Source organism: Vidua chalybeata, chromosome 22 (assembly GCF_026979565.1).
Source record: "Vidua chalybeata isolate OUT-0048 chromosome 22, bVidCha1 merged haplotype, whole genome shotgun sequence".
Classification (NCBI taxonomy): domain Eukaryota; kingdom Metazoa; phylum Chordata; class Aves; order Passeriformes; family Viduidae; genus Vidua; species Vidua chalybeata.
The window spans coordinates 1141405-1156334 of NC_071551.1; the positions used below are offsets into that span (position 1 = coordinate 1141405).

The following is a 14930-nucleotide window of genomic DNA, read 5'->3' on the forward strand; positions in this document are numbered from 1 at the left end:
ACTTAGACATGTTCCAGCTCTCTTGTCATTATTCTCAGCCTGAGACAGTGCAGTGACAGTAAAAGCTGATGAACTTCATGTAGAACAGAAATTGCTGGGTATTGCTAGCTTAGGTATGAACAGCCTGGCTGCAGCACTCGTATAAAGAACTCCAGGAGCAATTTTATCCTAAGCCAAGCATTCAGACTGGTGACTAAGGCACAAAGTAGAGCATTTGGTGAGGATGAGAGGAAATGGCCTCAGGCTGTGCCAGAGGAGGTTCAGATTAAAGCAGGAGGAATTTCTTCATGGAAAGGGCTGTCAGGCATTGGAAGGGGCTTCCCATGGAGGTGGTGGAGTCCCCATCCCTGGAGGTGTCCAAGGAACAACTGGACATGGCACTCAGTGCTCTGGGATGGGTGACAAGGTGGGCATTGGGCACAGTTTGAACTTGATGGTCCTGGAGATCTTTTCCAACCTCAGTGATTCCATGATCCTCTGATAGCCAAACCCTGCTTTGTCCATGGGGCTGTAGAAGTGGCTGTGGCTGTGCAGAAATTGGAGAGGTGTTGCTCTCTGCAGACACCATGCTTGCAGCTGCATAAGGTAATGAGCAATGGTTTTTTGGAGGGGTTCTGTGGAGACAAAGTCTCTGTGAGGTGCAGGTCCGTGGGAGTTCTGCCAGTGAGTGCAGTAACTCAGGGATTTCACCCACTGAGCTCCATTCCCCTCCTGCTGCGCCTCACAAAGCTGCATATTGTTTGGGACTCGTGTAAAATTGTCTTAATCAAAATTACAATGTGCTTAGGGGCTTCCAGGAAAGATTAAGCAATTATATGGATAATGAAAATCCAAAATTAGGCTAGGATTAACAGGGAAAATATCCAAGTTTGGAAGCAAGATAAATTGTCACATTTCAAGGCCTGGATTAACTGCTGTTTAAACAGGCCAGAAGGAACCTTCCTCTTGAAACAACTTATTCCAGTATCCTCTGTTTCTCCCACTTTCCTCTGAAATGGAAGCACTTGTTGTAAGAGAGAAAGCAAAGACACTGGAGAGAAGTGAAAAGTAGTGGCTAATAACTGGTATTTGTTCCTTTTAGGTTTATTTACCTCTTTCGGATAAGCTTGTTAAAATACAGCTTAAATGCACACTGATGACTGTGTTTAATTTCTATTAGAGTATTATATTGTGATGTGCAATTAGAAAGCAGCTTGTAGTAAACACTGCTTTTGGAAAACAGCTTAATTGCATCTCTGTTGGTTAGCACAAATTACCCCTATTCCCTTTTATTTCAAACACTTTTCCCTGTTTCTTTTTAGCTTTCTTGTGGTTTTTTAGGGCACTTAGGCAGCATATAGTTAATGAAATGCTTTTGACTTTTTGTTTCTTTATTTTTTTTACAAGCTTCATCCCTATTATGAAGGGTTTTCTGAGTAAGTAATATCTGTTGGCTTTTGTCAGCAATTAAATTGTTTCAGTTTAAATCTGTGGTCCATTTAATCCATTCAATTTAAATCTCTAAATCCATGCTCATAAATCTCAGTGTGCTGTCACAGTCCACACCTGCATGTTCCTTTTTACTGTTCCTGGGAGGGAAGTTACACTGAGGAGAATAAAAGCAGATTCTGATGCAGCATTGTTATCCATGAGGCTTTTCCCTTAGTTTTTGTACTTTTAATTCCCCCACAGAACTGCAGAAGTCTCAAGAAAAAAGAAGGAAAGAAGGAAAAAGCTGCAGAGATACCTGCTGATCGGTCTGGCAACTGTTGGGGGTGGAACAGTGATTGGTGAGGCTGCCCTGACAGCACCAGGAACAGACAGGGGTCTGACTCCAAGAAAAGTATTTTCAGCCCCACAAAAATAAACATGAAAGAGATAGCTGGAAAAGTTATTCTGGTGTAGCTTCACTAGATGGGGGAAGTATTAAACTGAGGTTGTCACCCCTTAAAATGTTTTCTCCTTCTTTGCTGTCATAAGAGGATCAGATCTTCAACTCTGAAATCAAAAGTGTGAGATTAGATCAATGTTTCCTGAACAAGCAGAGCAGAGCTCACCCCAGATCACCTCATAGTCTTCCTTTGACTTTAAAATTATTCTTCATTCATCTGAAGTCAGCCAAAGAGTTTGGGCAGAGATTCAGGGCCTGGGGAGGGTCTCAGAGAGCCTCTTTATTGGACTTGCAAAAAGCTCTTCCAGCAGCAGTAGCAGCACAGGGGAATGCCTGCCTGGGGTTTTTAAGGGATAATAGTTTGGTGATATCTCTTGCTGCATCCTCAGGTCTGACAGGAGGCCTGGCTGCCCCTCTGGTTGCTGCAGGAGCTGCCACGATCATTGGGAGTGCTGGAGCAGCTGCTTTAGGATCCACTGCTGGGATTGCTGTCATGGCATCCCTTTTTGGAGCAGCAGGAGCTGGTCTTACTGGTAAGAGAGTGACCACACCATTCTCAGCCACTGGGGCAGAGGATCATGTCTGTAAACACAGTTAATGACCCCACTGAGCTCTCTGCAGAGTGAGGGAAGCGATTTGAGGTGTAATCTGTGAGATTTTTGTCTCAGTGCTAATTAAGGTACTGTGTAGCCCCTGGTGACCAAATAGGGAAAGAATATTTGATGTGTGGTTAATGAAGGAAATGAAAACTTCCTGCTTTGGGTTAGAAAGATGCTGCCATGGAGAAAAGCAGCTGTTACAGCAAAAAAAAACCCTTCTGCTGGATTCCCTCAAATCATAAGCTCAGAAAGATCATGTTGGCTCCTTACTAAGCAATAAGTAATGCATGGGCTGACTGAGGGTTTTGGGAAGGAAAAAAACCCTCTCCAGATTACCCAATTAATTTCTTAACGAACTCCTACTGTTAGCAGAGGGTGTCCTTTCTGTGCCATCTCTGAGCTGTGTGTTTCTTCCTGGCTGTGTGTAGGATACAAAATGAAGAAACGTGTGGGAGCCATAGAAGAGTTTGAATTCCTCCCACTTACGGAAGGGAAGCACCTCCACATCACCATAGCAATCACTGGATGGCTGTGCACTGGCAAATATGGTAAGAACATGATGAAGAAGCTGAGAGGAGCTCCAAGAGCTGTGGCTGTGACCCACTCCAGGCTGTATTTGTGCTCACAAAGCACCATGTCTGGTAACTGAACCACGTCAATTCTCACCATAAAACTTTGCAACCCAATCTGCAATCCCAGGCAAACAGAGGGAAAAAAGGAGGGCATTACCTTGATGGTGATAGCAGGACTGGGAGCAGCCATATCAGCATTGTTTCTGATAGGAACTGTTGCATGGTTTTGCCAGAAAAGGCCTGTCTGGGAGATGATTGCCAGCAGTAGTACAAAGTGTCTCTGAGACCTTATGTTTATCTGCCAGGAATTAACAGAAAATAGTGTGGTTTTACTCTCTCTATATCTGCCAGCAAATGAGGTTTGTTGGCAAGAAAGTTCTGTCAAGTAAATCCTGTTAAGCACAGCACTCTGAAGGTGACTTACAGGGGAAACCTTGCAAGGTCTGTAGTGCTTTATTTTCTGGTGTAGCTTGTCATATAAAATATGTCACCTGCCTGCTAATGTGCTCAGCTTCAGCTAGTCAGTTTATTGAGAAATACCATAATGAACAGCTGCCAGTTTATTGAGAAGTACCATAATTAACTCTGGATATCATTAATGCAGAAGGATGCCTCACCCTGTCACTTGCCGGGCTGCAGCTTGCTGTCACAGGGAAGTTTTCCTCACTTTGCAGTGCTGTGCTTTGGCTTCTTTCTCTGCTTGCCAGAGGTCCAAATCCTCAGAACTGGAGGGCTCCCAGGCACAGTTAGAGAGGCAAGTGTGTCCCTCCAGGAACATTTTGTGTCTGTTTGCCCGTAAAAGGGAGTTAGAGATGACACACATTCTTCTTCCATAACTAGCAATCTGCTAGAATGTTTTAAAGAACAAAACTAGGGTTGTCATTAATTTTCCTCCTTACAACAGTGTCTGTCTGTCTGTGTACACACTCCTTCAAACAGAGGGACTGAGAACAGGAGTTTTATGGAATTTGCCACCTTGTGATTTTGGAGCTGCCAGTAGTTGCCAATCCATGTGTCCCCAAATAAGACACACTACTGGGGGCATCTTGTGTCACTTTGATCAGCAGCTGCCTCAACTTCACCTGCATTGTTTGGGGAAGAAACAGTGTGTGAAGGCTTTTAATTAATTAAGATGACAGTTCTGCTCTGCCCTTCAGTGTTGATCTGTCATTAATAGCATTGCTAGAATATTCCAGTGTCCTGCAGGTTCAGTTCTGATCCTCTGTTGGGCTCCTCTTGCCAGGAATCAGCCATTGTGTTCTCTCCAAACATGAATTCCATCTTTACAACCTTTCCCAGGGAGCTTCACAGCCCCGTGGAGCAGCATGTTGCACTCGAGTGAGCAGTACTGCCTGGCCTGGGAATCCAAGTATTTGATGGAGCTTGGCAACGCCTTGGATTCCCTGCTGAATGGTTTTGTGAACATGATGGCTCAAGAAGCCCTAAAATTCACTGTCTTGTCAGGTAAGAAACTAAATCCTATCAGATCTGCTTAAGTGGCTCTTGTGCAGTTTCAATGTTAAAGGAGCTTTCCTAAAAAGGAATGTTTTGGAGGAGGCAGTGCTGGCATTGCCCAGCAGAAGTGACCTGAGAACCTCCTCTACCACACCTGTAATTTAGCGGTGCTTTCCTGGACTGAGCCACCATGTCATTGCGTCATTCTGTTCAAGTTACAGCTGGAAACACCTTCCTTCACCTGTTCATTTCCCTCTATTATTACACATTTACTGCTGTACAGAAACATCCCCACACGCAGGTTACACACATCCCCCCCTCCCCGTGCCAGAACATCAGATTCTTTCTTATCTTTAGCCCAGCAAAGCATTTCTCAGCACAGCCATTGGGAAAGAAGAGCTAGAAATGACATAAGCTCCTAGTCTTGACCTTTAACTTCAGTGAACTCTCTTGATTTTGATGTTTTCTAAGGAACCTCTGTGTGTTGCAGGGATTGTGACAGCCTTGACTTGGCCGGCGTCGCTCCTGACAGTTGCCAGTGTCATTGACAACCCCTGGGGAGTGTGTCTGCATCGCTCTGCTGAAGTGGGCAAACACCTCGCACACATCCTGCTCAGCAGACAGCAGGTAACTGGCCACAGCTATCCAGGAGTAACAGCTGGAAGGGAACTGGCCCAGGGAGGTGAAGTTTTACAGTCATGCTGGTTAAATGGTATCTTTCTAAGGGGACAAAAATGAATAAAACAAAAACACAGAGAGTGCTGCATGAAGGTGACCAGCAGATACCTGGCTTACTGGGGAAAAGGAGGAGGTCCCAAGTGGATCAGAGAAATCCTGCTGAGATTTGTTCCATTTAACCAAAAGCTTTTCTCAATGAGGAAGAAGAGATCCAGGTTATAAATTACCTGTGGCTTAACCATGTCACAACACAGCCAGGCCCACTCACCTAGTAGAAGTCAGACAGCAGGAGGTGAGGATGGATGAACAGGAAAGGAGAATATAAAGTGTTAAAAATATTTATGGATCATTAAGAGGCACCTGCAAAGCAATCTGAGAGAAAAGAGGGTGGCAGCCAATGCCCAGTGAGCCGTAGCTTTGCCTACAGAGAAAGGGAACTGGCTGATACCTGACAGAAGTGACAGAAGTCTCTCTGAAAAGGCTCAGAAAAAGACATTTTTGCCCCCCAAGAGCCTGCCATCATTTGCTGGGCCAGCACTGGTTTTTGCTGGCCATGTGTTTGTCTCACACCAGTCACTGCTGATTATGGAGGAGTCCAAGGGGAGCTATGGCCCCAGAGCTGTATGTCCCAGCAAGGTGGAACAGCAGAGGAGGAGCAAACTTCATCCCTCATAAAAACCCAGTCCTAGAAAACTCAATAAACTTTATTTCATACAAGCCCTTTCTTTTGCTATGGGGCATTTGTTCTTGCCTGTTAAGCATTTGCTGTTGTGAAAACGCACATTCCAGTGTGCTAGAGAGTCTAAAACTAGTTAATGAGATGTCTGGGGTGTCTATCGCACACCTGCTCCCTGGATATTACAAAGAACATTTTTCATTGATGTTGGGATTAGGCTCCCTTTAATCTTACAGAAAATCTTATTAGGCTGTTCAAGATAAAAGCTTAAAGCTTAAAAGCCAAATCATCTTTTATAACCATTACATGCTGCTGCTGTCACTCAGCCTGAAATCTGGAAGTGGTTGGTATTTTTGTATTACCTTCTTCTTCTGTGTATTGAAATATTTCTAGGAAAATTTTGTTCCTTGAATAAAGTTTTCATTTGGAAATTTCAAACCAACAACGGCATCTGTTTTGGTTATGTTTGGAACATCCGCTTTGTTGTAACTTCTGATCATTAGACTGTTTTCAGTTGATTTTCTGAAGATCAAAACATACAAAATACTCAGATATGTAGCATTCTCCATATTGACCTAGGCATAACTTTGAGGAGACCTGATCCCTTTGAAACCAACCAAATTGCTCCAGTATTTCAAAGGTGATGCAGAAGCAGGTGCTCTGTGTCTCAGGCTCTCAGGGATCCTAAGCCCAGTCTCTCTTTCCAGATAAAACACCATTTGGTGGCATTTTTTCTTCTCCTTCTATCTCAGGGCCAGAGACCTGTCACACTGGCTTCAGCCTGGGTGCCAGAGTCATTTACTTCTGCCTGCAGGAAATGGCTCAGGAAAAAGGTAACATTCACCTTCTAACCATTTTTTCTTTTATTTTCCTTACTCCTGGTGGACAAATTTTTTCTTCCAAGGGGAAAAACACAGCTTGGCTCTTTTAAGATAGGATGAAAACACAAAAAATTATGTTTAAATGCCTTTGGAGCCAAATTCTTCTGTCATTTCCCCCAGTCCAGCAGAAAAAAAACACTGTCTTCACTTGAGGGGTTTCAGTGGGTCATTTTGGTCTGTAAACAACAACGTGACATTTGTGATCAGTCTGGAGCTGCCCGTGCACTGCCTGATTCCAGCAGAGGATGCTTTGCCTTTCTTAGGAGCTCTCTGCAGCTCGTGTATCTGATTCCCTGAGTCCTGCCTTCCATTTAAGTCTCTGAAATGCCACTGTCATCTGCTATGTTCATGGTAATTTTCCCCCAAAGTCAAGTATAAAACCATCTGCCAGTTTATTACCCATTGTGGTTCTGTTTATTAATAGATTTCTATTTTTAATTTAGGAAAAAAAAAGAGTAAAATCATTATGATCAGTTGATGAAAATTGTATCTTGGAGTTGAGTCAGCAGTGAGTGTGTGCAGCCTGCCTTCCCCCCACATAGCAATTTAACTCATTAACCATTTACTTCACAATAAATCGTAAGTAGGGAATTTTATAAAGGAAAATGTCCAGTAAAGTCCAAGAAGGTGGGAACAGAGTCAAGTGAGGATGGAGAAGGTCAGGATTGACAGCTGTGTGCCAGAACTTCACTTCTTATTTAAGATAAAAGTCTTCAAATACAGGAATTCTGTTCTCAAAATAAATATAATCAAATCCAGAATAATCCTTATGGCGTTACACTGGAGCCAGAGCCCAGATCTTAATCTGGCCCTAGATCTACCCTTTTTGTGTCCTGAGAATGCCAAGGGCTGATATATTTCCAGGTTTTTATTTCAGTCTACAGGCTCTTGAATGACACGAGCCCATAGCTTAGGGAGGAAATCCTTAGGGGTCTGGAAGGTTGGCTGCCACTCCAAAGAAATCCAAGTATCGTGGTGATGTATCAGAACAGCTCCCACCATACACTGATTTTTCAGTTCCGTATTTGAATTCTGAAAGCTGAGCTGTTTGTGAGATGAAAAGCAGCATGTTCAGCACAGACTGCCAAGGCGTTCTCACAGGCACATTCCAGAGCAAGCCACAGAAGGAACAGAGCTGGGACCTGGGACAGCTGAGACTGATTTGTGTTTGGACTTGGATGTCTCACACAACAGGAACATACGGCCTTGTCATGCAGGGCTCTGCACCCAGATGGCAGTGGCATTTCTGAGGACAAATAGCTAATGATGGATTGGCCAGTGAAACACCATGGCAGGAACACAGATTCTGTTCAAATGCTTCTCTGCAAAGCAATGGAATAACCTTTGGATACTTCATCATGGATCACTTGGGGGGCCAGAGCTCAGTAGGTTTCCAGAAAATGACATTATGGCAGAAGCTGGAGTAAATGAGCCATCAGAGACACGTTGCTGCGTGGGAAGATCATTGCTCTGATTTCTTCATCATGATTCCCATGCTTTTTAGTAAATACTTAGCAATTAGCAAACTAATGCAAATTGATAATGGCTGTTACCCCCAGAGACCAAACCTTGAAACCCAGCTGTGTGTGACAGGAGCGAGGTGTCACACACTGGCTGTTTGGTTCTGATCACAGCTCATGTGACCAGTATCCCACTGAGCTGTGATCCCTGCTGTGCTCAGTGTTGGGAATACTTCTGCCAACTCTGCCCTGGAATATCTGTATACAGCCAGAGCTGAATTCCAGTCCTATGCTCCCTCCAGTCAGGACTGATGTGCTGAGGTGCTTTCCCTTTCCCAGTGAGTTGCTTCCCTAGTGCACAGCAAAGCCCAGCTCTCAGGATTGGTTGTGGTCTCTGGGACAGCTTCTTTCTTCCACACCTTTTCTGGAGAAATCATCTTAATCAGGTTTGAATTTTGGCCTCTCATTCTCACTCTGTTCTCACTTGCTTGGACTTGATTGGAAATTTTTCTTTATAAAACTCCTTATTCATTAGCCACTCTCTATGAGGCTAAATGGTTAATTAAGTAATTTTTTTTCATGGCTTTTTCAATCTTTATTGTTCTTCATCATCTAAAAGATTTACAAACTGTGAAATGTATTTCATTTATCTCGAGCCTCAGCTGCTGCAGGCCAATGATCTGTTCCCAGGTTTCTATCCTTTCAACATTCAAAGAAAATGAGCATTTTTCAGCCAAGGCTAAACTTTTTTTTTTTTTTTTTTTTTTTTTGTTTTTTTTTTTTTTTTTTTGTTTTTTTTTTTTGTTTTTTTTTTTTTTTTTTTTTTTTTTTTTTGTTCTGAGCAAGCAATAAGCTGGACAAAGGACTGGAGAAACAAAAGCTTCCAACACCTTGCCCAAATATTCAGGATCCTGATGAATTAGCTGCTTGTTTATTCACTTGGCTCACACCATGGACATGGAATTTAGAACCTTGGTTGGGATGAGCTTCCTGCAAGACTCTAGGTTTCCTTTTCATTGCCCATAATTATGGGAACAGGGCTTTATTGCTCACAGAGTACACTCACAAAACTGAATTGCTCTTTGCTCTTTTTGATTGGTGCAAAAATTGCTCTGCAATAATAAATAATTCCAGGAGAGCTCATTTGGATTTGTCAGGCATGGAATTTACGCTGTGGAGAAGGATGCAGGCACTGCAGGCAGCTCCAATCCTTTACTGCTATCAGGGAAAGGAAGCTAAGTGATTTACATTTGAAAAGTGCCCAGGCAGCACCTCTCCCTCAAATTTTGAGTTTAGCTCAAGTCTGTGGAGCCTGGTCTCCCACAGGTGCAGAGTATGGATCTGGAACGTTCTGCTCATGAGTCTTCCATTTAACTGCTGTGGCATCAGAGGCTTCATCTCTCTTTACAAAGTTTTATGGAAGATACTGATACATTGTTCAGGAGTTTAGGAAAGTAGCAGAGCTGCCCAATATTTCTCATTCCATCATTATTCCTCCTGAAATTGCCCAGCTGCAGCTCTCTGATAAGTGAGGAAGATTTATTATGCTTAGAAGTCAACACTGCTGTTCAGCAAATCAGGCCCTGGGCATTCAGGTTACAGCAGGAAATCAAACCAGTTTGATAGATCTTCACTGGGTATTGGCAAGTGCCTCCATTGTTGCTACTTCCAAATGAATATTAACCATTTGGGATTTCCTCTTGCATGTTCAGGTCATGTTTTTCATAGAGTCAGCTGTGGGAAGAGTTCCTCATGCTTCATGTATGACAATATTTGCTTACTCTGTGGGATCTCAGACCCCTTCAACTGTTTCAAAGCTCTGTGCATATCTACATCAGTAAGTCTGCAGAAAGACCTTTCCAGGGGTTTCCAGACCTTTCCAGAGATTTGTTGCTTGAACATCTGGGCAGAGGCCAGGCCCCTTCTCCCTCCTGCCATCAGCTTGGTCCTTTGCACTGTCTGAGGATCTCAGTTTTTCACATTTACTAACTCCAGGTGAATTGTGAACACTTAAGATATATGCAAAGTTTTATTTATGATCCTCCTTTCCATTGTTCCTGTCTTTCAAATTGAAGCCACCTAAATTATGATTTTTCTGTAGTGCACATCTGAACACACTTCATATAAGAATATTTTCTGATCTATCTGCTCAATCTGAACTGTTCTGCTTTCACCTTGACAGACTCACAAGGGATCATTGAAGACGTTGTCTTACTGGGAGCTCCAGTGGAAGGAGAAGCCAAGCACTGGAGAGCTCTCACCAGAGTGGTGTCAGGCAGGATCATAAATGGCTTCTGCAGGTCAGTGTGAGCTCAGTGCCCAGCCTTGTTAGCCTGGAAATGGTTTGGGGCATTTGTCCCTTTCAAGTACTTTGTGGGTGCTGGTGAGGACATTGACTGAGCAGCGCCAGAGCCTCGTCCCTCCAGGCCTCTCCCTCAGATCCATTTGAGATGGCAGCTTCAGGAGGCACTTGGAGCTGTTTGATACAGCTCGGCTCTTTGTGCCACTGGGAGCCCATGTAGGTCCTGTTCAGAGAGGGACAGTGTTCTACCACTCACAGCCTAAATTACCTGGGTCAGTGTGGTTGTGTGTGTAACCTGACATATTCTGAAGGCCCTTTAAATCTCATCTTTGTGTGAAGGGCTATAAATACAGCAGTTCAGTTCACTGACTTAAGGAATGGGAATTAGAATCTATAAAAGCTTTAAGATGTAGTTCACTTGTGGCTGCTTATGGGGAAAAAGATGTGGAAATCACAATGGAAGCGAAGGAGCTCAAGCAAATTGAAAGGTTTTATATCTGGAGCGTGTTTCTGGTCAAGATAGTCCACATGAACAAGATACTTAACTTGCAAAGGAAGAATAGCTGGAATAGCTGTAGCAAATTTAGAAAGGATATGAAAGAATACAAATATTGCCTTCAAAACAAATACCAGCCCCTTAAACCACATTTAAAAACATTTTAGAAATAAAAGCAGATAACTGCTGTGCAGAGTTATGGGAGCTGCTGGGTGAGAAGAGGGAGGTTCAGAGGCCCGAAACAGCTGAAACAATCTCAGAAAAGCTATTAAGTAGTCAAGTGACAGCTTCAAACCTAATGACTGTGTCTTGGAAGATAATTGTGTCAGGAACACTGCTTACCAGCACAATTAGATAAGGGGAAATTAAAACCAAGGAATGAAGCAGGGAAGACTAAGAGCATGGGGAAATAAATTGAGAAATAACCAGGCAAGAAAATTAGCAAAGAACCTGCAAGTCAAGATAGTTTATAAAGCTGTGAGCCCTCAGGTCAAGGACAGGTGAAAATGCTGCTGGTGTTTTCCATGCACTCATCCATATGGATGCCTACACACACTACATGGAAGGTGGGGAAGTACTGTGTTACTGTGATTCTAACAGAGTGTTTTAACTTAGAAAAAATAATTAAATAAATTAATTAAAAATATTCAAGGTTAAAACAACAAATTGCCAATCCTATCTCTCAGCTAGGCTAGAAATGGTTGCTTTTGTCATCTTTGGATCCCAGGATTTTCAGGGATGCCAGGTGTAAACACCACTTGCAGTGTTTCTTCCGGTGCCATAAGGAAAAGCTGCCTCCCTGGGAGTGCTCTGAGTTCCTCCAAGAAGCCATAAATTATAGAAATCATTGCATATAACTGAGTTTACCCAGAAAATATTGTTCCTGTCTGTTTGACAAAAAGAAATTTCACTCTAAAAAGCTCGGTGTATCCATTTCCTGTAACACACACACAGAGGCACACAAAAGATCGTGTTATAGTTTCTAAGCCTGCCCGTTGGAATAAAATACGGGGTGTGTGTGTGTGTGTGTGTGTGTGTGTGTGTCTAGAGGGTTATTCAGGCAACATGAGGGGCAGCTAGAGGAGGGAATTGAGAGATTTAGGGTATTTCTGTGAGGATTGAGGTGGAGAGAAGGATTATACAAACATTTTATGGTAAGGCCTCACCTGATCCTGATTTTTCTGGTCTCTTGCTTGCACAGAGGGTGGCCTCTTTCTGTCACTTCAGGAGTAACTCTGTTTAGGTGGATTGAATTACACTGAATAGAATTCCTGTGAGATCAGATTTGAGCCCAGGTGTTGAGCTTCAGTCCTTGTTCTCCTTTGGCTTTGGAATATGAGGGGACAGGGTGAGTGAGAGCCCTGTCAGCTGTTGGAGTTGTCCCCTCCCACTTAAAAGCAGGGTTGCAAATTCCCAGTGGGAAACCTCACCCAAATCAGTTGGACTGGCTCAGCTTTTCAAAGAACCCACACCTGAGCAGTGTGAATGTGTTGTAAAGGTCTTGCAGGGCTCTGCGTAGACTTACAACTCCCAGTGTGGATTATTTGGGAGTAGCCAGGAATGGGCACCTGTGCCAGGAGCATTTCACCTGCTGCCATCACTGAGCACAAATCCCACTCGTGTTCCACTTCAATCTGCTCTGTAGAGTACAGGGGCATTTCAGTGCCCAGATTTTATGCTGTTGCTCAGCTCAGAAGAGTTTTGTATTTCCTTCTCTCCTCATGTCACAGTCTACCCCGAAACTGTCACGGTGACTTATGGCACTGCTTTAGAGTGGGAACAAACCCTTCCTAGTTCTGTCACTGAAGCCATGCATTTCTACAGTACCTATAAATCAGGAGCACTCCCAGGAGCTTCACAGTCAATATTTATGTCACAACATCAGTGTTGTAGGTCTCATCACCTTTACAGCTTTATGGCCTAGAGGGCCTATCAGTATATTAAAAAGATGAAATTCGTCAATGTGTAAACCCTGAGCAAACGTAGAAATAAACAGAAGGGTCAGATTTTTAAACTCACTGCAGGTAAAGAGACAACAGCCATGGATCAGGATTCAGTTCAGACTTACACCCCGTGTCCCAGGAACCTGCCCTGAATCCAGCAAGTGATTCCTGGTGTGATTGCTACATCACACAGGCCTGCAGGTCTTGGTCCAGACATCACTGTGCTTCCCAGCACTTCCACTCTCCTCATGGTCTGAGTAGTAACACACTGAAAAGCTTCCAGGTCAGGTTGGACAGGGCTGGGAGCAACCTGGTCTGGTGGAAGGTGCCCCCTGCCCATGGTAGGGGGTAGAACAGGATAAGCTTTAAGGTCCCTTCCAACTCAAAACTGTTCTGGAATTCTTTGGTTCCACATGGCATTGGTTGGGCAACAGAATTTATTCCCACTCTTCTCTGCTTCCAGGGGGGACTGGCTGCTGAGTTTTGTTTACAGAACCTCCTCTGTCCAGCTCAACGTCGCAGGCCTCCAGCCAGTCGACCTGGATGACAGGAGGATGGTGAACATGGACCTTTCCTCTGTGGTAAGGTCTCATATTCTCATTTTTTTTCTCCTTCATTCTTTGCCTGCAGCACTGTAACCCCACACTGACTGTGCTGGGGAAGCTGGGGACTGAAGAGAGACCCTCTAGGTACTTTCTCCCTCTTTCCTGTCTTTGAGAGAACTCTTATCTACACTTCCCTCTGGATTTTGTTGGCCTGGCTAACGCTCAACACTGAGCAAAACAATGAGAATCTACCTCTCCTGTTGGATATGTTTGGGGTTTTTTAAGGTTTTTTGGTTCTGACATATCTCATAGTTGAGATAGAAAATGCTATTACTCCTCAAGAAGAGCCTTGCTGTCAGAGACTCATGGAATGGTTTGGGTTGGAAAGAGCCGAGTCCCAAGCCCTGTGAGTGTGGATCCCGGGGAGGTGGGATCAGCAGATGGAAAATGTGGATCTCAAACACGTGTCCACACGGCAGGTGCAACCCACTATCTTATCTTGGTGGAGCCTTCCACACTGCTCAGGTTCAGCCAGGAACAGGCTCCTGGCCCTTGTACCTTGGTCCCCAGGGCTGCAGGAGCCGGAACTGGTTCGGAATTACAGAAACTCTGTGATAGCGGCGGTTGGTTTGCCAGGTCCTGCTGCCTTTTTGGAGTGTGTGCCTCCAGGAAACAGGGAGAGAATCACAAGTATATCTGGGAAACATTTAGCTTCCTCAAAGCTGTCTGGTGTCATTAGTGATAAGCCACTGTTAGAACATCTGGCAATATATCTAAGCAATATTCAACTCAATTATCTTAAACTCATCCCCACGTTGCTGTCTCTTCCACAGAAGTGAGCTCTTCCACAGAAAACTATGTAGAACTTATCTTGTGTATATCCATATCCACAGAAATCTTTGATATGCCATTGTGTTTTTCCCATATCTTAATGTTATAATTTATTGTTTACTCTGTGCAAACTTTGCCCAACACAAAGCTCAGGATACTCCATGGTTGGTTCTTCTTCCCAAGTGTCCCCACAAGCTGGCAGGGACCATCAGTACTGCTAAAGGCACTCTGAAGGGCTTTTAGATTTTTTGGAGCACCAGCTTGCTGAGCCTATAAATACCCATCTGTTCTCAACTCATTTCATTCATGATAACTGAGCTCTGCACAGCCCTTGGCAGCACAGGCAGGGCTTGATGCTGAGCAGAGAGAACAGACACTTGGAGGAACAAAACAGGGGCTTCCCAGAAGGAAGGGGTTTAGTGGAGGCTTTTAAACGTGGCCCATGCATCTTTGCATCTCTCTGGGTTGTCAGCATTTCCACACTCCCACGTCCATTTTCTCACCATCCAGAGCTGCCAGTACTCATTTACTCTCTGACATCTGTTGCTGGCATGAAAATGGCCCAAGATGTCAAGTGGTGGCACAGGGGTGACATTTCCTGTCAGTCAGTCCATGTCACCCC

At 44.0% G+C, this 14930-nt stretch overlaps 1 protein-coding gene across 1 annotated transcript in view; it reads left to right on the plus strand.

The window, feature by feature from the left end:
- The window catches only part of TMCO4 (transmembrane and coiled-coil domains 4), a 39991-nt gene that overhangs the window by 11702 nt on the left and 13359 nt on the right, over window positions 1–14930 (plus strand). Inside the window, 9 exon segments of the mRNA XM_053963120.1 lie at window positions 1672–1769; window positions 2260–2403; window positions 2898–3017; window positions 4341–4505; window positions 4987–5123; window positions 6603–6618; window positions 6621–6683; window positions 10374–10491; window positions 13396–13513. Of these exon segments, the coding sequence (XP_053819095.1) occupies window positions 1672–1769; window positions 2260–2403; window positions 2898–3017; window positions 4341–4505; window positions 4987–5123; window positions 6603–6618; window positions 6621–6683; window positions 10374–10491; window positions 13396–13513 (979 nt within the window).